The 20684-nt window shown below is 42.7% G+C and overlaps 1 protein-coding gene across 1 annotated transcript; it reads left to right on the top strand.

The window, feature by feature from the left end:
• Nucleotides 1-1396: 1396 nt before the first annotated feature.
• MFSD6 (major facilitator superfamily domain containing 6) lies at nt 1397-18901 on the top strand (the record flags this gene model as incomplete). Its single annotated transcript, XM_079538923.1, has 6 exons — nt 1397-2940; nt 8530-8627; nt 13573-13734; nt 14313-14411; nt 16148-16428; nt 18728-18901. The coding sequence occupies 6 exons, from the start codon at nt 1397-1399 to the stop codon at nt 18899-18901; spliced, it is 2358 nt and encodes a 785-aa protein (XP_079395049.1).
• Between the last annotated feature and the right edge of the window lie 1783 nt (nt 18902-20684).

The following is a 20684-nucleotide window of genomic DNA, read 5'->3' as shown; positions in this document are numbered from 1 at the left end:
TTTTGAGTTTATACATTCGGAAATGGATGGCTGTTGGGTTCATATGAAGATAATTCCAATTTGTGTTTGGAAAGAAGCTGTTTTGATATCCAGGTGGTTAAGAGGGAGTGTGTTTTTGTCATGGGGTCCGCAGGAGGAAATTTGTTCTGAATAAAGGAATGCTGTAAAGCTTTGGTGCAGCTGGTAAGCAAGCTGCTGCAAGCAGGTGAGCGTATACTGCTTTGCTCAGGGCAGGAACAGCTCTCTGTCCTCTGCTTCCTCCCCTTGCTGTAAGTGGAGCTCTGCGCAGTTCTGGAGGTTTTGTTGTCAAAACAAGGCAAGGCTTAAAGAAAATAAAAGCACAGATAATGGCTGATGTAATTTACTCATTAGAAGGACTTGTTTTGTGCATAGAGAGCCTGAAATGAGTGAGCAGGTTGAGCTAGAAGCCCACAGTCCTTCCAAGTGTCAGGTGGAAGTGGCTGGCTGAACTGGGAATTACAGGAACTAATAACGCTGCTGCTGGGTTTTGGTGGGTAAGAGCAAGGCAATGTATTTCCACATTTGACTGTGCTAGCAACTTAAATAGAACGTCTGTCTAATGTGTTGCCGTGTTGTTTGTTTATTTTAAATCAGAAGTCTCTGAAGTTTTTCTAGGGCAACTGGAGGAAAAAAGCATTCTGTGTGTATGCACGGGCATTGCTTTGATTAACTTCTGACCTTCAACACGTGAATATTTACAGTTCCAAGTTTTGTATGTAACCTTTTTTGCCTAAGTGCAACCAGAGATCCTTGTAGATAATATCCCGTACAAATGGCATTGAAATGTGAGGAGCAGAAACCTTGGAGAAGTTTGGAATCTTAGTGGTGGTTTTTTTACACTTGTGTGATGCTGAACTGTGTAAGGTTTAGAGTATTTTAATGGGCTGTTGCTTTAGAGGTATCTGAGGCTTGTTCTGTCAACTGTTGGGCCAGATGCAGCTTGGATCACCAGGAAGTATTGAATTTAATATCTGTGTGAATGTTAGCCTCTTTTCTGTTATTAGCCTTTCATTTCATAGGGAAATTTAAAATAGCACTTAATTGCCACCGTAACTTTGAATATATAAAGTATTCTGTCTCCTAAGCATGAAAGAGAATATGCTGGGAGAACAAGCAGTCACAGCACTGGTCATAAAACACGTTTTTCTTGATGCTACTGTGTACCAATAATCGAGGCAAATGACCTTCCCTGCTCTAATACTGCCTTTATTGCTTAGGGAAGTCACTTCAAGGAAAAAAAGTGAAAAAGAATCCATGTTTGTCCTTGATGACTGACGTAGCAGACCTGTTCCTTCATCATGTTGTGTTTTATTTGCTTGCAGGGTAGCCCTGGTTCCTTGAGAGCACACAGAGTATTGGATGCTTGTGGTAAGCCATGGCAGCTGATGATAAGGTTGCCATTTTAACCGATGATGAAGAAGAACAGAAGAGAAAATATGTGCTTGCTGATCCTTTCAATGGCATTTCTAAGGATCAAGACTTGCATCCCCAGAATGAATCCCCTTCAACAGAGACAACCACTGTCCCAGATGAAGAGCTAGACTGGTTAGAGAAGCACTGCGTCAAAATCAACAACGATCTTCTGATCTCAAAGGTCTTCTATTTTTTCTTCTATTCTGCATATGGCTCTCTCTACCCTTTGCTCCCTGTGTATTACAAGCAGCTGGGTATGTCACCCAGTCAGAGCGGACTTCTGGTGGGCATCAGGTACTTTATTGAGTTCTGCAGTGCTCCCTTCTGGGGAGTGGTAGCGGATCGCTTCAAGAAAGGGAAGATTGTCCTTCTCTTCTCACTTTTATGCTGGGTTTTATTTAACCTAGGGATTGGATTTGTTAGACCAGCCACCTTAAGATGCGTACCAAAGGGCCTTCCCCCAGCACATCCCACCAATGCAAGCAGCCTTTTAACTACCATTTCACAAAACGCCTCCGTGTCATCTGCACTAACAACCGTGAGTACTGCGTCCCCAAAAGTTCGTGGGAAGAGAGACCTGCTCACTTCCAGGCCAGTCACGTTGGGAGCTACAGGGACTGCTACTCCTGAAGTAACATTTCTGTTACCTACGCGGAGCGGTGATGTGGAGTTTACCTTGGAAAACAGTACTCATTTTATTTTGAAAAACACCACTGTCACCACCTCACTGGGGAACGTGACCCCAAGCACCACCCCATCTGCCACCACCACCAAGCCGTTACCTTCTGACCAAGCCATGCTGGTTTATGATCAACAAGAAGTAGAAGCCATCTTCCTGCTCATTCTGCTGGTTGTCATCATAGGAGAATTTTTCAGTGCTTCCTCTGTCACTATTGTGGACACGGTAACTCTGCAGTACCTGGGCAAGCACCGGGATCGGTACGGACTGCAGCGTATGTGGGGGTCTCTGGGCTGGGGGCTGGCCATGCTCTCTGTGGGAATCGGCATCGACTATACCCATATAGAAGTTGCCATTGAAGGTCAAGGATGTAAAGCTCCTGAATACAAGAACTACAGAATAGTCTTCATTGTTTTTGGTGTTCTGATGACAATGGCATTAATTGTGGCCACCCAGTTTCGATTTCATTATACGCACTTCAAGCAAGATGAAAATAAGAAAAAAGAGGTGGAAATACCACAGGTGGACAGAAATGCCTCCAACGAATCCTCTGACAACACTCCTACAACCAGTATGAGCCAATCACAGTCTTTCAGTTTTTGGGACCTAATAAAACTGCTGTGTAGTATCCAGTATGGCTCGGTGCTCTTTGTGGCGTGGTTCATGGGCTTTGGGTATGGCTTTGTGTTCACCTTTCTCTACTGGCACTTGGAAGATTTGAACGGTACCACCACTCTCTTTGGAGTCTGCTCTGTGCTCAGTCATGTGTCTGAGCTGACTGCCTACTTCTTCAGCCACAAACTGATAGAGTTGGTTGGTCATATCAGGTAAGGAGATGTTAGCTGCCATTAAAGAACTATATATGAGTAGATTTTTAAAAAGTTAAATTTTAAGCCCGGCCTTCTGATAAAAAGTGAAATTCAAATGAAATCTTTTATTTTAAAGTCCTGCTCAGTTACATAGGTGCTTCATGGAGGTGTTTTTATTATTATTTTAGGAGCTGAAAATGTTCTGCAGAGCTTCCTTAGCATTTCAGTTGCATGTTAGTGCGTGTGTTATTCGTGGCACCTGTAACCTTGTGTAGACATTTCCTAGCTCTCTGATGGGGAACTCTCTTAGAGATCACGATGGATTGCCTCCTACTCAAGGACTGTCTGTTCTGAAATATAATTGTACAGTTTCTTCCTGTGAGTAGCAGCATTCTGGAAACCTCCTGCTTAGCTCACTTCTCCCTGCGAGGCAGCCTTTGCCCTCACAGTAGCCTGCATAGGTGTTACTTGCCTGCTGAGAGGGGAGGAGGAGGATCAGATGAAGCAGTGAGGTGAGCACCTGCTGTGTGCTCGCACTTGTGATCAGGCTCAGGGTGTTGGCAGAATGAGGTTGCAGCTTGGTAGTGTTGCTTACAAGTTCAGTTCCTTGCTCTCTTCCTGTAGTCGCAACTGCATGTGTTAGCTGCTGAAATGAGATAGTTTCTCACTTCTTTTTTTTTTTTTCTTTTTTTTTTTTGCCAGGTTGAAGTGAAATTGGTTACTTCTAGCATGTAATAATGAACATTGTATCTCTCTCAATTCACAAGTTACTTAGTTTCTGTATATTCGAAGTCCCTTTAAAAACAAACAAACAAAAAAAAAACATTAGAGGAGGAAAGGCAGTGGTGAATCTGAGCTGATGAAGTCATAAAAGTTGTTTTTGTATGTGCTTAGTGCAAGCGAGTACAGATAGATCTCTTTGTGTTGTTAGCATGTCTTTTCCAGTGGCCCATTTGTAATCACAGTCATTGAGATGTCTTGTGTAAGCTGATTGTGCTGGTTTTTTACACTCTGCTCTGTGTTTTTGCTCTTTGCTTTTTTGTTCTCTTTTCATTTGCTCTTATAGGGTTGAGTTTCTTTGATTAATTTCCTCTCTACTCAAAATGTTTGAGATACTTAGCATGGTAACTTGAGAGTTTACTCAATAAATGTTTTTTTGTTGTTGTTCCTTCCTTTAAACTCAGGAGTTTAAAGTTAAGGAGTTTTATCTTTACTTTGAGTCAGTTGTTTAATTTCTGAATATAAAAACAATTAGCTTGAGAGAATGTGACACTTAGTGTGCAAAGACTGGAGGAAGGATATGGTGATGGAGGAGTGGTGAGATGAGATCACAATCATGATAGCTAAGGATAGCTTTGGGTATATTTGTACCGTTTATGTTGTTGTAGTGTGAAATTTAGGCTGGGACTTCAACTAGAGAAAGAAGAAAATCCAAAAGAATGAGTTTTAGACAAGCCTACAAGAGAGGCTTGTAAATAAGATGACATAAAAAGGTAGGGAGGGGGATAACAGTCCCAATGGACTTTAAAGGGAAAGATGACGTACAGGGTTAACTGTTCTTCATTTTTCCTTTGTGCTAGTAAGCCTATGAAACCAAGATTGGATCAATGTGAATTTGTTAAAATACTGGCTTGTATTTGCAGTGATACAACATTCTTTATAATTATACTTGGGAAAAGCACATTAGTCATATTTTATCATTATCTAATGCTTACTCATATTTAGTCATCGCAGTTGGAGAAGTCTCTTTCAAGGTGTCCTTTTACTTTTTAACTAAACTTGAAATCATAATATCATTAAGGTTGGAAAAGATCACTGAGATCTTCTAGTCCAATCAGCCCATCACCACCACGTTTCTCAGTGCTGCTTCTCCATGTTTCTTGAACACCTCCAGGAACAGTGACTATCACCTCCCTGGGCAGCCTGTTCCAATGCCTCATCACTTTTCTTGAGAAGAAATGCTTCCTAACATCCAACCCGAACCTCTCATGACACAACTTAAGGCTGTACCTCTTGTCCTATCGTTAGTTAGCTGGGGAAAGAGGCCAACCCCACCTTGCTACAACTTTTCAGTGTCTGTAGAGAGTGATGAAGTCTCCCTTGAGCGTCTTCCAGACTGAGCAATCCCAGTCCCTCAGCTACTTCTTGTAAGACTTGTGTTCCAGACCCTTCACAGCTTTGTTGCCGTTCTTGGGCACATGAAGCCATTGATAGTTCTGTGTATGTCTGTCACGTAGTTGCTGCTGTTCTTTCTAGTACTGATAAGAAAAATAGTCTTCAGCTGCACGTCCTTCTCAGAACCACCTGAGCCATAAGCATTCAGGATGCATATCTTCTCTTTCCCCTAGTGCCTCAGAATTCCTTGTTTGCCATTTTGGCATCCAAGAAGTTACATGGTTATAGCAATTCTGATGTAAGATCTTGTAGGAAATAACAATCCACAGCAAGCTGTGAATATTTCACAGAGTATTTCAGTTATGTTCGCGGTGGCTTGACTTCTCTTTTTGGTAGGATGACTCAAGTGCGAAGGTTGTTTCATTTTCTGTTGGTTTATGTCAGTAAATTAAAAATAATATATATGCACGCTTTCTCTTGAGTTGCTAGAATGATAGGTGTGGACAATCTTTCTGCAGTATTTCTTAGAACAGTATCATTCAATCTTGCCTTCCTGTCCTAATTCTTTGAAGACAGGCAGGGGTAGCAAAGTTGCTTGCGCTGTCACGGTGACAGAAGTGTTCTTGGTAGAACTGAAATAAAATGAACTTCACACCCGTGATGGATGTAAACTCAGTTTTCATTTTCTAACTTTGTGAAGCTTTCTGTGTCTACCACTATATGTGTTAGCAGATCAGCTGCTCCCCACATTCTTGAATCACAGAATCCTTAGAGTTGGAAGGGACCTTTTAAGGCCATCTTGTCCAGCTTCCCCATGATGAACAGGGGCATCCCCAGCTGGATCAGATCGCTCAGATTGCGGTTTCACGGGTTGCTGTAACTACTGCTGAAGTTGTTGTCCAGGCATTTTAAACATGACCATACTGAATAAATGCTGATACAGTGCCTTATTTCTGTCTCCATTAGCTTTCCTGTTGACACACACAGGCACTGCATGTGGGCGCACGTTACGCGTGCAGCTGATGCTTCCAGCAGTGCATTAGCAGGTCACTGGGTGAACCTGGAGTCATGACAGCCAGTAGTGTAGCTAGAAAGCTGTTCTGGGGTTGTATGGGTTTGAGAGGTGGAAGGAAGAGAGGTTTTTTCGCTTTGCCTCCAGCCAACCTCCATGAAACAGAGTGCAAGAAGCGTGGTGAAGGGCATCCATTCTTTGAGAGGATATGGATAGAGAAAACACACAGAACGGGTTATCAAATATTTAGACAGCACTGCTGAGTGGCATCCTGTGTAGGAGCACTCAGGGCTGCTGCTGAGTTTAGGAGGAGGATGTTAACCTCTGAAAATAACCTCCTTGAGGTTGGGCTTGAGTGTGTTTGTCTGACCATAATTCCAGCATGCGAGTCTTGATGGGCAGCAGAGCCTGCTAGTTGTGGCTGCTAACAGCTTAGACTCTCCACGCAAATATAGATCCAATGCTTTAAATGTTTGACCTGCAAATTGAATATGCTGTCTCTGTGGATACTGCAAATAAGGTTCGCGAGAATTGCCAGTTTACGTTATCCATTTAGGTCTCATAAAGAGCCTAAGTGGTTATTGTAAGCAATTTTGAGCAGATTCCATAAATACACACAGATCCCCATGTGATGTGCCCCTCCAAAAGTATAATTAGAGAAATCTTCTTACAAGTAACTGTAATTTACCTGCAACTCCATCTATATTCTAATAAATTAAAAGGTAGAACGTAATTAACTTGCTCTTCTGAAACTCTTGGTTCAGATTTGGCTCTGTGTGTAACACTATGGGAAAAGCACAGGTAGCTGGGTGTGCTGGTGGTGCTGGTGAAAGGACGGAGCAGGCCTGTTCTCACCAGCGGTCTGGCCATTGCAGAACTTCTTGGGAGGAAAGGAAGGAACTTCTTGCTGGGCTGGCAAAGTGGTTGGTAGATAGAAGTGAAAATAAGATGGCAGGAAGCTGTCTTAAACAGAGAGCTGGGGGCATCTGTGCTGCTTGTGTGGAGAAACAGGTGTATGAGATGGTGCCTTCATATCCCCAGGTGTGCAGCACCCTGGGTCCTACTGCAAGAGGAAGGAAGAAGGGAGCCTGCAAACCCCTTGGCGTTGTTTACCTTCTGTAGTGTGACTATACATCATGGTTACATGAAGCTGGGGCTATGAGAAGGACTGCTATTGGCACAGAGGACATGAGTTGAAGGGAGAGGTGAAATTTGTGCCGAGTGGTGTGCGGACAAGTTGCAGTATCTGAAATGTGCACAACTTACTGAAAGTAAGCCATACTGTCTTTGCAAATTTGTGTTGTTGCAAAAGGCTCAGACCCAGCTTTGTAATTTTGAATCTTTTTGATACAGCTGACACAATGGAAGTGATGGCACTGGTATTGTAGCTGTCAACATGTTTATTTGGAGACCTCCGGTGTTGTCAAGATGCTGCAGTTCTATGATTGCATCTCTCCAGATTTTTCAGTGGCTCTGTACCATTGAATTTAAACTCATTGTGCATTTGTGGAACAACTAATTAAGCGCTGGCACAAGGAGTATCAGTGCTTATGAGTTAATCAGTGCTTATGAATTAATTGCCAATTGCTTTTGGATCACTTGGGCCAAACCAGGAGCCAACCAAGGAACTATGTTTAGGGATTTACTGAGGTTGCAGTCATCTTTTTTTCCCAAGATAAATCCTGTATCGAGTGGAGTCGGTCGGAAATGTAGGTGAATATGCAATCTGGAAGCTAAATCTGGAAACTGGAAGGGAAAAGTCCTCAGATTCAATGGGTAGTGCACTGTGAAAAATAGCCTCTGTCCTTCATTGTTTAAGAGCTGTAACAAGAGCTTTTATGTTTTTTTTTTGTTTTTTTTTTTTTCCTTTTTCATCCCTTCACTCAGAGATGCAGCATCTGCTGCTTTTCAACAGGATGGTTAAGTTTTATCCTGAGGCATGTTGTTACAAACCATATTGCTTCTGTGGGATGTGTTTTTAGAGGAGTTCTGAGCAATTTGTAGATACTGGGACTATAAACTTGTATTAATTGGGGTAAAATTAATTTGTCTAATGCAAACCTGCACCAGGCTTTTGTTAAAATGCAATAATTAGTCTCTGAATGAGTTGCAAACAGGATTGTTAGGAAGGGATGCTGAATGTGCTCAGAAATGGTCTCTCTGAAATAGAACTCCATGCAGAGCGTGGCATGAAGCTGCAGGACATTGAAGCCCTGTGTCTCTGCTGACCCTCCTGGTGTTTTTCCCATTAGGAGTTGGAAGAGAGTCTTAACTTGAGCGTTGTTTTGATTATGTGTTTGGGGTAAGCAAGAGGAGAGTTCCCATGCAGGTGCAGGACTCAAAGGAGTTGTGTTGAGCAAGTGCTTCAGACTTGTAAAACCTCTGTGTGCCATTGATTTCTGAAGCAGCAAGGATACTGTAACAAACCAGAAATGGAAAGTGGAAACTGCTTTGACTTCTCTTTTCCTTAATTCATCCAGAGTGCTCTATATTGGTCTTGCCTGCAATACTGCCCGCTACATTTACATCTCCTATCTGGAAAATGCTTGGACGGTTCTCCCGATGGAAGTACTTCAAGGTAAGATGGTGCATTCGTGGCCTTTTGGTTTGAGCTCCTGTGCTTATGTTTATTTTTCACCCAAATTGTAATTTTTAAGTAAAAATGTGGCACTTCTCTCTCCGTTCTTCCTGTGACTACAAGTTTCCCAGGCAGCACAGGTTTATAAAACATTGCTGTTTATCTCGGGAAGTGCTTGACGTCAGAAGGGTGGGTTTGCGTTTGTGCGCTGTTGGCTCTTGATTCAAGCAGATCTGTGCAGGGCCAACACACCCTCTAGCTAAACAATGAGAGGGAAGGTGAGCTGGGTGCACACCTTCTGCAGATTCTGTTTGGTGATGAGCAGCAACTTCGTTGCATGCAGAAGGTTGCAGTATGTAAAAGATGCAGAGGGAAAAGATGAAAAAGGACAAGAACCCACCGGGTCATTCTGTCTCTGTTCAGTTATTTTGCAGCCGTTTTTCAGGGGCACTGTTTGATCAGTGTTTCAGACTATTGAATTTTCTTAATGGCTGGAGAGGAATTTCTTGCAGTAGCTTTGTGAATGCTAAAAGAGCTCCTTTAAGGTCACTGCCCGTTAGCAGACGTAGTGGGAAGGACGGAGGTCTGGTCTGTGCGAAGTAAGTCGAGCCCTGTTTGCAAGTCTCATCCTCGAACAAGTTTGTAAGGCCTTCATTACAGTGTTGAAATATACATTGCTCTCACTTGTGTCTTAATGACATTTCTTCCTGTCTTTGTGTCGGGTACCACTCCTCAAAACCAAGAAAAATCTGAACTATTTTCCTTTCTGTTCTGTTAGTACAGGAGGAATACTGAGCTGTTTGTGTCCGTAGGCCTGCCAGAGAATGGCTGATTGAAATGCAGGGAGTGTTTTCCTCGCCTTTAAAAATAACATAGCTGTCTTTGTTAAAGCCAGTATTGTGATTTCATACCGTGTTGCTTGGAAGATCTTCCGCACGTTTTACTTAGGAGCTTTATTTTGTGTGTAGCACGATTTGAGCTTGCAGTATCTTTTTCTGCTGTATATACTGAAATCTTTTTCTGTGAAAATTTAACTTAATTGAGGTGTCATTGGTGAGTGTAGATTCCTACTGACACCGAAATAAATTTGCATCCTGTCTCCTTCTCTGCCTGCCACCAAGACCAAATGTGCTGTAAGAGTAAGCTTCTGAATTTTGATACAAAAATCCCCCAAACCACAACAATTGAACCATTGCCTCCCTGTCACACTAAGTGTTGAGATGTGTTTATGTGACTAAGAGCATGAAGAATGTGTATGTGCATTAGTTCCTCCTTGAACATCAGCGGGAAGCAAACGATGGATACAGAGGTTTGGATGTTACTGTGTAAATAAAGCTGTTTTAAAGCTGCTTGAACTCCAAATACAGAGGAAGATTTTGTGTCTCAGCAGTCCAGCCCAAAGTTTGTGCCTGGAAGCATTGAGGCTGAAAAAGTAATTTCTTTACCTTTGCAACTTGTTTTTATTCTACTGAAATTTCAGGTTGTTTTGTTTATCATGTGGGTTTGTTTTTACAGCAAGGCTGCAAGGGAGCTATTCTGTTTCTTTTGTGCTGTAATCCAGAGTAATGTCAAATTTACCCAAGAAAAAGAGAAGTCCCTGCAAAATAGTGCTTCCTTACACATTTATCTGCCAGCTCTTATTTCTGTCCAGCCACTGCTGAATCATGTACCCTTGGGTTCATTTTGCTTTTTGAAAAAAAAGAAAAAAAGAAAAAAAGAGAGAGATTTGCAGCTATTCACAGCCAGAAAAGGAGAAAGCTGAAAGTCATACACAGAAAAACCAAAACCAGCCCATAACCTCGTTGTGTTCCAACTGCACATCTCAGCCTGCATCTGCCCTGGTGTGTTAGCATCCATGCAGCCCGCAGGCACAGTATATGTGTACCTATTGCTGACGCTGCGCTGCGGCATCCGTTGCCTTGCAGTAATCTCATTCAGCCTTGCTCCATGGTAGAACAAGTTCATCTTTTTAAAGTACACTTGGCTTTTTCTTTTCTTTCCTGCCCATGAATCTCTTCCCCTCCCTGCTCCTACTGGTCTTTCTCTTTCTGACTCATTTTTTCTTCTGCAGCATTTACCACATCCTTTACTTTCTGCATGTGTCATTAGAGCTAAGTGACACCTTCGTGAAGTTTGGTGAGGGAGGAGCTTGAATTTATTACATGAGTTTGTTGACAGAGGTAAGAGTTGTGGTTGCTTTGTGTACTTGAGGGTAGAAGTATTTGAAAGCAAAAAAAGGTTTCATTGTGCAGTGCGTGTGGGTACCACGTGTGCCGTGTGACTGCATCAAGTTGGTAGGTTTCTAAGATCCCTTTGTGGAGTCCTAGCAGCAGTCAAACATACCTCTTCCTCCAGGAAGCTGCCAGATTCTGTTTGCTCCGGTACACTCAGCTGAAGGGATGGTAAAGGTCAACAACAGTTTCAGCTGACTCTCAATTTATTTTTCTTCTTAAGAAGCTTCTGAAATACAGGGAGGATTATCCCCATGTGCTGTGCTGAAGGGCATGGAGAGATTTCCAGAAGATGACTCTGCAAGCCCCATCTATTGATGGCAGTAAGAGTCATGTGGCATTTCAGTTGCTGTCAGTGTAACTGGGGCAGCAAGGACTCTGCAAGCGTGTTATACTCTTGGGCAACAAAGGAGGAGATTTCAGCCCAGCTCTTAAGTCACACTTTGGAATCTGTAGGATTTGTTTGCACATGCACTGTAAGAAAACGAGACCTTAGGCTGAGTCTCTAACTGCAAATGTCAAGACGCTCTGGTGGGTAGATACCCACAGTAGACACAGACCATCGGCCTGAACTTGCAAGAAGTCTTGTTCATTTTGCAGTTCACAGACCAAGTTTTAATGTATTCACTACCTGCAGCTTATTGTTCATGTTGTTTCAGGGCAATGGTCCAAATTCTCTTTTAACAGCTATGCCAGCCAGCTGAATTGCACAGCACACCTTTTCTGAAGTACAAAACTACAGTAATAACCTGAAAATGAGTGATTTTCACATGGCTGTAACCCACCCAATTCTAGCAAGTACTGTTCTGGGTGCTGCCTTCTGCAGCAGGTCTCTGTTTGGAGAGCAGATAGCTCGAATCCTGCGCTGGCTATGATTAGAAAAGATCTCTCTTGAAATAAATGTTTCTCCCAACATTTTCAGCTGTGGGTTTGTATGGAAGGCGCACTGTTTGCTAAACATCGTTTTGAGCATAGCAGTGGGGTTGTTGCCCTTGTCCTTGTCAGAGTCTGAGTGGTCAAATGGTGGTTAGTGGTTTAAATAAGGACTGTCAAAATGTATTTATTGTTTACAGAAATTGTTAGAAGAAATGTACTTAGCAGTAATCCAAGCTAAGTTCTTTTTGTTGTAAAACCCGTTCCAGAAAGTCACTTTTCTATAATTAATTAACATTAAAAAATCACATTAGTAATGTGCGCACACATGAAAAAAGCCTGTACCTTCAGAGGCCAGTAAGATAAGCTGTTTTAAAGGGGTGGCTTTGTTTTCAGAGGAACTAGAAACTCTGTGTTCTAGCTGGATCTCCCTGCAGAGGTGAAACTATCCACAAAGGTGCTGGTTAAGTACAGCCTTTTGTTTGCAGACAAACATGGAGGTTTCGTGCCTCGTGGTTCAAGTAATTTCTGGTGTGGTTTTGATTTGTCTGGCTTTATAACTTGATTTACTCTTGAATAGCTGGTAAAACAGAATGTTTTAGATTAATTGTAAAACACACTGTTTGTAAGATGTAAGCTTGTTATCTGTACTGTGTTGGCTCTGCTTTGTTATTGGGGCTTTTCTCCACTCCCCGTGTGGGTCTGTATTAAAGAAAGATTGGTATTTAGTAGGTCTTAAATTCAAAGCTTTTTCCGTGGAAAGCTTGTGAGGTTCAAAGCCTTGAACTGTAAGTGGTTGGGTAAAATACATTCATCCTAATGTTAGCCTTTTATTTTTCAACCAGATGATGTGCTGTCTCCAAGGCCATCTCCACAATTTATAAAAGGGGCCCTTCTGTATTCTGCTGTCTTCTAAACAGTTAACTTATTGCAGACCCCAAAACTGTGATATTTTTCTTGAGACTTGGAATGAACAGAAACTCTGCAGCTTCTTGGGCATCCAACAGACCTGAATGGTATCAGGTTCATAGGCTAGTAGTAATGTACAGCTAAGCAAAATCTAAGTTGCTGTGCAAGTATATTACAAACTAATGCATTGCCTTGCTCTGAAGAGCCCCCAGCCTAAATGCAGAGTTAATTCCTGAGTGTCCAACTGTTCTTCAATAAGTTGAGTGCAGAGGACAGAAACACGTTGACTGAGTCATCAGTTGTGCCGACACGTTTTATTAAAGTGAGGCAGCAGAGCTTAGGCATCGGTAAGCTGTGATTACTATTTTTAATACCACTGAAATAAGAATAAATATTCCCACTCATTCTGAGGGTGGCAAAATAGTTCAGGCTTATTTAACGTGTGATGCTTCAGGACTGTTTTGCTTTTCCAACTTCTCAGTGTAGCTTTTTCCTGTCCCTTCCTCCCCGCTGCCCAGACAGCCACCAGGCAGATGGCAGAGACAGGGCTCCAGCTGCAGCTTCTTCTTACACCTTGGTGGCTCAGTGGCTTTCTGCTTAGCTCTCCTTCTGGGAAGAAGAAGAGTGTGTATAACCCTGAATCTGCAGGCCCAGAGGGGTGAGGAGTCTGGCAGAGAGATGTTCAAGGCACTTTAGTGTTCCCGAGGCCCGTCTCTTAAACGCAGTCATCTGAGAGGGAGAAAGAGCCATTGGCAGCCTCTGCAGAACAAGGAGCCCTCGCATCTCCGTGCGGATTGCTTGCCAGCAGTGCATCACCAGCACTCCATCGGTGCTTTGCAGGCAGCGGGCAGGGAGGGGCTCTTCTAGCTTCCCCTAGCAGCTCTGTGGTGTGCAGGGGACCCCGTCCTTTTCACTGTGTTCCCTCTCTCCAGGTGTCACGCACGCAGCCATATGGGCGGCCTGTATCTCCTACCTGAGTGCAGCAGTGCCCTCGGAGCTGAGGACGTCGGCCCAGGGCATCCTGCAGGGCCTGCACCTGGGCCTGGGTAGAGGATGCGGGGCAATGGTTGGAGGAGTTTTGGTCAACTACTTTGGTAAGTGATAAATGTGCTGACAAATTTTGTTGTGTTTACTGAAATTCTGGTTTTACCGGGCTACTGGCTTACAGTGTGCTGATGCTTAAAGTGTTGTTGCATTTCAAAGAGCGATGTGCTTTTTGTAACTTGTGGAGTCCTAGAAGCGCTCAGGCTGGCAGGGCCTGCAGGATATCTCCAGTCCTGGCCCCTGCTCGTAGCAAGGCCAGCACTGAGTTCAGAGCAGGTTGCTTACAGCCTCATTCTGTCGTTGTAGATGCATTAAATTGTATGTTATGCCTGGCTATTTTTAGTGTTGTGTGGGCAAGCCTACAACCTGATCCTTAAGACAAAGGAATCCTTTGTGAGAAACTAGGCTGATACTTTACAGCCTCTGGTGAACAAATGAGAATCTAAATATTCTGTTAAAAGGCCTTTGTAAAACTTCTTTAAGAAGTGTGGGGGGAAGAAAAAATAATATGGTGAGCTTCTAAAAGTCTATGTGGGTCAACAGATACTCAGAGTGTGTAATGCTGATTCATCCTGTATCGTTTTCCTAATTAAATAGATTCTCAATTAAAAAAAATCTATCATTACAGGTCCTGCTGCCACATTCAGAGGAATAGGAATGGCTTGTTTAGTGATTCTTCTTCTGTTCGCACTGATCCAGTGGCTGTTGGTTCCTGATGAAGAAGAAGGTAAATATTCCTGTTGCTAAAATAGATCACTAAGAGATGAAAGGGGAATCTCCAAAGATAATTCCCTGCACCGATGATTTTGTTTGGTGTCCTTACTGAGATCTTGATTGAATAGTTTGATTTTGAATGAGAAATCTTTTCCTCAGCAGTGAAAGAAATTGAGGTGTGCTGCTACTGTAAGAAGTGCAGCATTGAGTGCTTGGTTATCTACAGGAGGAAGGCATAACGTATTTTACTTCCTGGATGCCCTCTTAGTTCTGGGGATATCCTAGGTTAATATTAATGGATGTAGTAAGTCATGTCTCTTGCATCAGTCCCCTACGACTGCCATCTCAATGTTGCATACTCTCATATGTTACTGGTCCAAGTGACCTCTGCCAGAAATTGTTGAGATGGCTTCAGAGGACCGCAGCTTTTGTAGTTGTGTCTGTACTGTTCTGGTTTCAGAGAAATCTTCCCACATGTGGAACTTGAAGTTTTTTATCTCTACCTTTGAGAAAAGAAAAACTTAATGCCAAGTTGAGGATTTGTAGTTCTTATAAAGGCAAGAGAACTGTGGGGTGATTCTGAAACGTTGTGAGTTGTTAAACTGCTTTTTACCCAAACATGACTTTGCAATGTGAGGTTTTTGTAGGAAATAAAACTTACCTTCCTTTAGCTGGAGTGTTAAATGACTTGTTCTCGAGTAGATATTAAGTTGCCTGGGCTGAGGTATTCAAATATTTATTCACCTTTATTCAAATGATAATGAGAAAAATGGAAAGATAGAAAGAAGGATATTTGCTTTTCAGTTTCCCATCAAGATCTGATTAATTACACATGAAACAACAGAATAATGGTTTCATCCTGATGGCATATTCTGTCATTTGTTTCAGTCTTTGGTTTTCATTTAATATGTGTTCTCCCCATCTTAAGAGTGGATATTTAAATTTTAAGTATGCCAGTAATTAGGTCAATTTTTAACAATACCAGTTGGAGGAATAAAACTGAGTGTGTGGTTAAGTGTGTGCAGAATTGGCCTCTTTGTTTCTGCCCTAGTAGGGGACATCCAGCCATTGTTTAAAATACCCAGTGCTATCTAGGAGTCTGTGAACAAAATTTAGTTTTATCTTTTTGAAAACAGGAGCTTTTTAATTGGTGAAATACTTGGATAGAATATTTTCTCAGCACGTATGATGTGTTTTTTACAGACTCTCAGACAACGTACAGCTATTACTTAAAATATCCAATAGTTTCTAACTATCTGCACGATTACTTTTTCCTTATAAACACTCTGCCTCTTCAGGATTGTGAGACTCACTGTGTAGGGTCACAATAGCCATTTTATTATGGTATTTCAGGGAAGTAATGAGTACTGTTTCAGATTATGAGATGACCATAGATGTGAATATCTGCTGAGATTGAGGCTTTACATCTTCTAAATGTCCAGGTACCATATTTCTAATAGCTGGCAGGGAACAAATGGACTGCTTCGTGCTCACCAGCCCCTCCTGCAGCCAGCTTGAAATCCTCTCTGCAGCTGCAGAGCAGCTTTGCTTGTAGGGACAGCATCCAGTCGCTAATTAGGTTACGGTGTGTCTGGCTCCTGGCTATCTGTGCGTGTGCTGGGCTTTCAGCACAGTGATAAGAACACTGATAGCACAGTCACTACGTGCTTTGTCTGCTTCATGGTTGTTTTTTCTTTTTTTTTAATGCTTGTTGGATCTAACTGGTGATTACTTTGTTTTAAACTTCAGAAAAGACAATGCTGGCAGAAAGGATCCCAGTGCCTTCCAGTCCTGTTCCCATAGCAACTATTGACCTTGTACAACAGCAGTCAGAAGATGTCATGCCTCGGACTGAGCCCAGGCTGCCTCTGAAGAAAACGAAACACCAGGAGGAACAGGAGGATGTGAACAAGCCTGCCTGGGGTGTCAGCTCTTCTCCTTGGGTCACCTTAGCTTATGCTATCTACCAGATAAAGGAGATGGTTAAGCTATCCAAAACCTATCCTATGCCTGAGAATCAGCCATTGCAGGTAATTTTCTGTTGCACAGGAAGTTCTTATGTACTGGGAGGCGCTTGAAATCTTTTATAGCTGGGGAAATCTATTAGTACGTGGCAAGTATTCTCTGTCAGTGTATAACAGATTCAGAGCTGGGAAACAATAGCTGAACAACTGTATGAATTAGTGTTGTTGCCTGTGTGTACTACAGCAGGAGTAACTGTTTTTGCACATACCATCTTCCTGAAGATAGGAGAGGGAGACATGGAGCAAGACTCTGTTTCGCAGGCTCAGATATACTTGAGTTCCTATGAGTTTACATTTGTTTTCATATTAACTGGAACATGCAGGTTTTGCATTTGCAAAGTTTACAAAGTGACAACTAAACATGAAGTCTTAGAACTAATTAGGAGAGAGTGAAACACCTAACTTTGTACTGATTTCTTGGGTGATGCTACCAGATTTCCATGTTGCAGTGGAAATAGGAGTTCCAGACAACTACTGGTGGGATGCAGAGCCTTCAGTTCAGATAAAGTTCATCCCTTCTTTATGTGGAGTTATACCAGATGCGAGCCATTCTGGGACTTAACCTGTCTGATCGGCAGTCCTTTCTTTATACCATTCCCCTTCCATCCAGTCTCACTTAAAATAGATTTGAAAAGTCTCATTAGCAGGGAGTAGGAACTGTCACCTTGTGCTTTGACTGTGTAGTCCAGAATGGAGCTGAAGCATGCTGCTTAAGGAAAGCAGGGAGATGTCAGTGCAGGTTTTAGAACAGCATGGGTAATGTGAAAGGCACTGTGTTTACCACTTGGGAAGGAGTGGGTGAAGTTCCCTCTTACCTACCTGGTGAGAAGAAACACAGAAATGCTTTTTCCACAGTTGTGTCTTCAGAAATGGACAATTTGAGGCATGACAGTGACTCAGCAGAGCAGAGTGTACAGGAGTTTCACTGGGTCAGCTCTCTCCTGCCTTGCTTACTTGTCTTCATTATTGCAAATGTATTCACAGACGAGTTGGCTTTAATTTGTTTGTGTTGGTTGTTTGGGGCTTTTCTGAACTTCCCTGGGTTAAGGAGTGAAGTTTTCTTTGTTGTTTTTTTTTTTTTTTTTATGGGGACACCAGAGGTACTCTAGGTGTCTGACATGAAAGTAACCTGTGCAGACAAGGCTCTGGTTCACATTGGCAAGCATCCTCAAGGGTCGTGCCTGGTGCAAACTGTCTTCACATAACAGTCAGAGAAGCACAGCAGCAGAGGGTGCATCAATGGGCATGGCAGGGGGAAGCTTTGCACTTGTGTGGTGCCTCAGAGAGACTTGGCTGACACTGCTGGATGCACCTGGCCACCTCACTGAGCTGTGTGAAGCAGCCACACGTGCTGTTGTGCCCACGAAGGCTCACCAGTTGCTTGGTAGAGCGTGGTCTCTTCTTTCTCTTTCCCTCCTGTAAAAATACCGATATGAAATAGTGCTGAATAGTTCTTATTGATTGTGCCAAAATTCAATGCAACTATTGAAAAGGCTGTCCAAATCTCTTATTAAATTTGGTGAATAACTTCCTTAAAAATGCACGTGCAAATAGGTCATTGGGAAAGAAGGTTAACACAAAGAAACTGGAACTAGTGGTGAAAATCCTTTGTCTTGATTTCGCTAGGATTTTGGTTCTATCTTTGCCACTGCTCACCTATCCTCCAGGCAAAGGGGTGTTGTTGCCATGTTCTCTATTCTTCAGTGCAAAACAAATATTTATAGATAGTGAGTCATCTTGTAATGTCAAATTCAGTTGTTTCGATCCCAGGGAATGAATGTACCTGGTATTTAAATGTGCTCTCATGCTCCTCAGTGAGGCCTATTTGAATAGGCTGAATGGAAATGTAACATCAGCACTGTAGAAATTTTGCCATCCAGAGAGTTTGCACAGTGTATGGGGGAGGGAAGGAACTATTGAAGCAAGCTATATGTAAGGAGCTTGAAAAAATGTACAGGATTGTTTCGTCATAGTAATGCTCTTGTCTGAACTTTGAAATCCAGTTAATTGCTTTTTTTTCCCTCGAAACACAACAAGTTTGTTTTTTGCATGCTTCCTGGGGAAGCGCAGTTAGGAAAAGAGATGGAAGGTAAGCAAACGTCTGCTTGCTGTTAGTGTCATCTGGATTTAAATGCACCACTTTTGCTTTCTGTCTTTCTTTCTTTGATTTGTTATGTTGCGAGCTTTCAAAGTGAGCGCTTTGTGAGCTTCCCAAAGTGCCTGAATGCACTGGGGGGGATCGGCTGGGGGCAGTGCCAGGTGCCTGTACTCACTTTCTGTGTGCAATGCTTTCCCCTCTCTTTAGAAAATCAATGAGAATTGCAATACGTTGGCCAGCTCGGAAAGGCAACCCTCAACAGTGGCAGATTCTGGGCAGTCCAGAAATTGTTCAACATCAACAGCACCATCAGATTCCCAAGTAGATGGCGACCGCCTGGCATCGGACCGTGATGCTCAGCCTGCCGCCGCGGGGCCCTGAGATGCTCTCATCTTATCAAATCCAGTGCATGGAATTCTGCTTCTCACCTGGGAAACGCTGGAGTAGGAGCTCAAAAGTAGGACTTCCTTCATTTTAACGAGCATAATGTGATGCAGTGCAAGTGCTTTTAACTATATAAAAAACAATATTCACATGACTACACAGAGCAACGCGAGCAGGGAAGCCAAAAGATTGGAATGCTGGAGGGAAGTGATGTGGTCGGATCTAAATGTAGGAAGAATTCTTGGCTGCTTTGCTAAGGCTTAGTCAAGTGCTATGAGATTTCTTTGCAATCTGTAGAAAAAGGAGAGTTTGCTCATCGCTTGCTGAGGCCAGAGTGCCTGACTTGGTCAGCTATTTATTTTTTGTTTTTCAATTTCTTCATGAATCAAAATGAAAAGACTTTTTAAGAGAGAAACCGAGGTTTCCCTGCTTAGCATATTAAAGATATTGGATCCAATACATATAGAAGCAGTGTAGAACTGTAAGGATTTCTCAGAAACAGAATAGCTTTTAGCAAGCGTGGCTTCATATTATGGTGATGGAATAAATAAAACATATTCAAAGAATATGTTTTTCAAAGCTAATGTTATCTTGTTTGACATAACAGTTTAGTTCTGTAAAGGAGAGATTTTGAAGTGGCATTTTAGTGAAGCAGAAGAGCTAGAAGAAGGCTTTTAGAGTGCTTGCAGCCCTTCTTTTGGGCGCTGTGTGTGTGTGTGTGTGTGTGTGTGTGTGTGTGTGTGTGTGTGTTTGGGTAACTTTAGGTTTGACGTTGTATTGAGACAACAACCATCTTTGATCAAGATTGCACAACCTGAGATTGATTGAGGTTTCAGTGGGCACACTGGTTTTCTTTTTTATTATTTATTTCATCATCTGTACAATGGTTTATTTAATGAAGTGTAGTTACTGTGCTTATTTATTAAGAAGACAGCAAGCTTTAAGTGCCTGGGGAAGGGGGGACGGGTGGGGAGAATCACCTAATAATCATAATGATTAGAATTTCAGGGGCAAAGTTGTTGATGCAGAAATCGAGTAGAGAGATTCTCAGGACGAAGCGTACGTAACTAAATTGCAGGAATTTACTTTGCCCATTGTTGAGACACTGGAAGACTCTGGATTGTTCTGTCATACTGTTCACTAATAGCCACAGCCAGCTTCCTGGCTGGTGCGTGGTGAAAGCTGCTGCTGAAGGGAGATCCTTGGGCTCGAGGAGGAGCCAGGTGTTCAGTCAGGATAGTGTTTTGGCCCCTTGGCTTACACCCACAGCTTGTTGTTGGGAGATTCTGAGCACTCAGCTTCTGCAGGACTCGAGTAGGTACTGCTCAGCCCTCTGTGAAGATGTCAGTGTCAGCCTTCCAAGGGATGGTGCGTGCTCCTGGACCGTGTGGCCTGCGCAGCGATGCAGGGGCAAGCAGCATGGGGCTAGGGGAGAGGAGGATGGCAGCAGCTGAGCAGGAAAAGGGCATACACAGCTTCATCTGCTTTGACATCCACTTAGCTGAGGGGTCTCCTGTAGCTGTGCTTTAGCTGTGCTTTTAGAACAACCTGTGTTCTGCTTGGGACCAACACCATAGAAAATGAACATCGATGACTAGCCACTAATTACTTTTTTTGCACTTGAACTTACATGTACTGTACTCACGTAAATCCTCATGACTTGTCTAAGTGTCCTTTAAAATCAGAGATGTATTTATTGTATGTTTGTATAACTTGGGGGAGAACTAAAGGACTGAACAGGCGAAAGGACAGAAGGATGCTAAAAACCATCTTGAGACAA

Source organism: Tetrao urogallus, assembly GCF_951394365.1.
Source record: "Tetrao urogallus genome assembly, chromosome: 8".
Lineage (NCBI taxonomy): Eukaryota > Metazoa > Chordata > Aves > Galliformes > Phasianidae > Tetrao > Tetrao urogallus.
The sequence above is the reverse complement of the archived record's forward strand: the minus strand, read 5'-3'. Positions and strand labels throughout refer to the sequence as shown.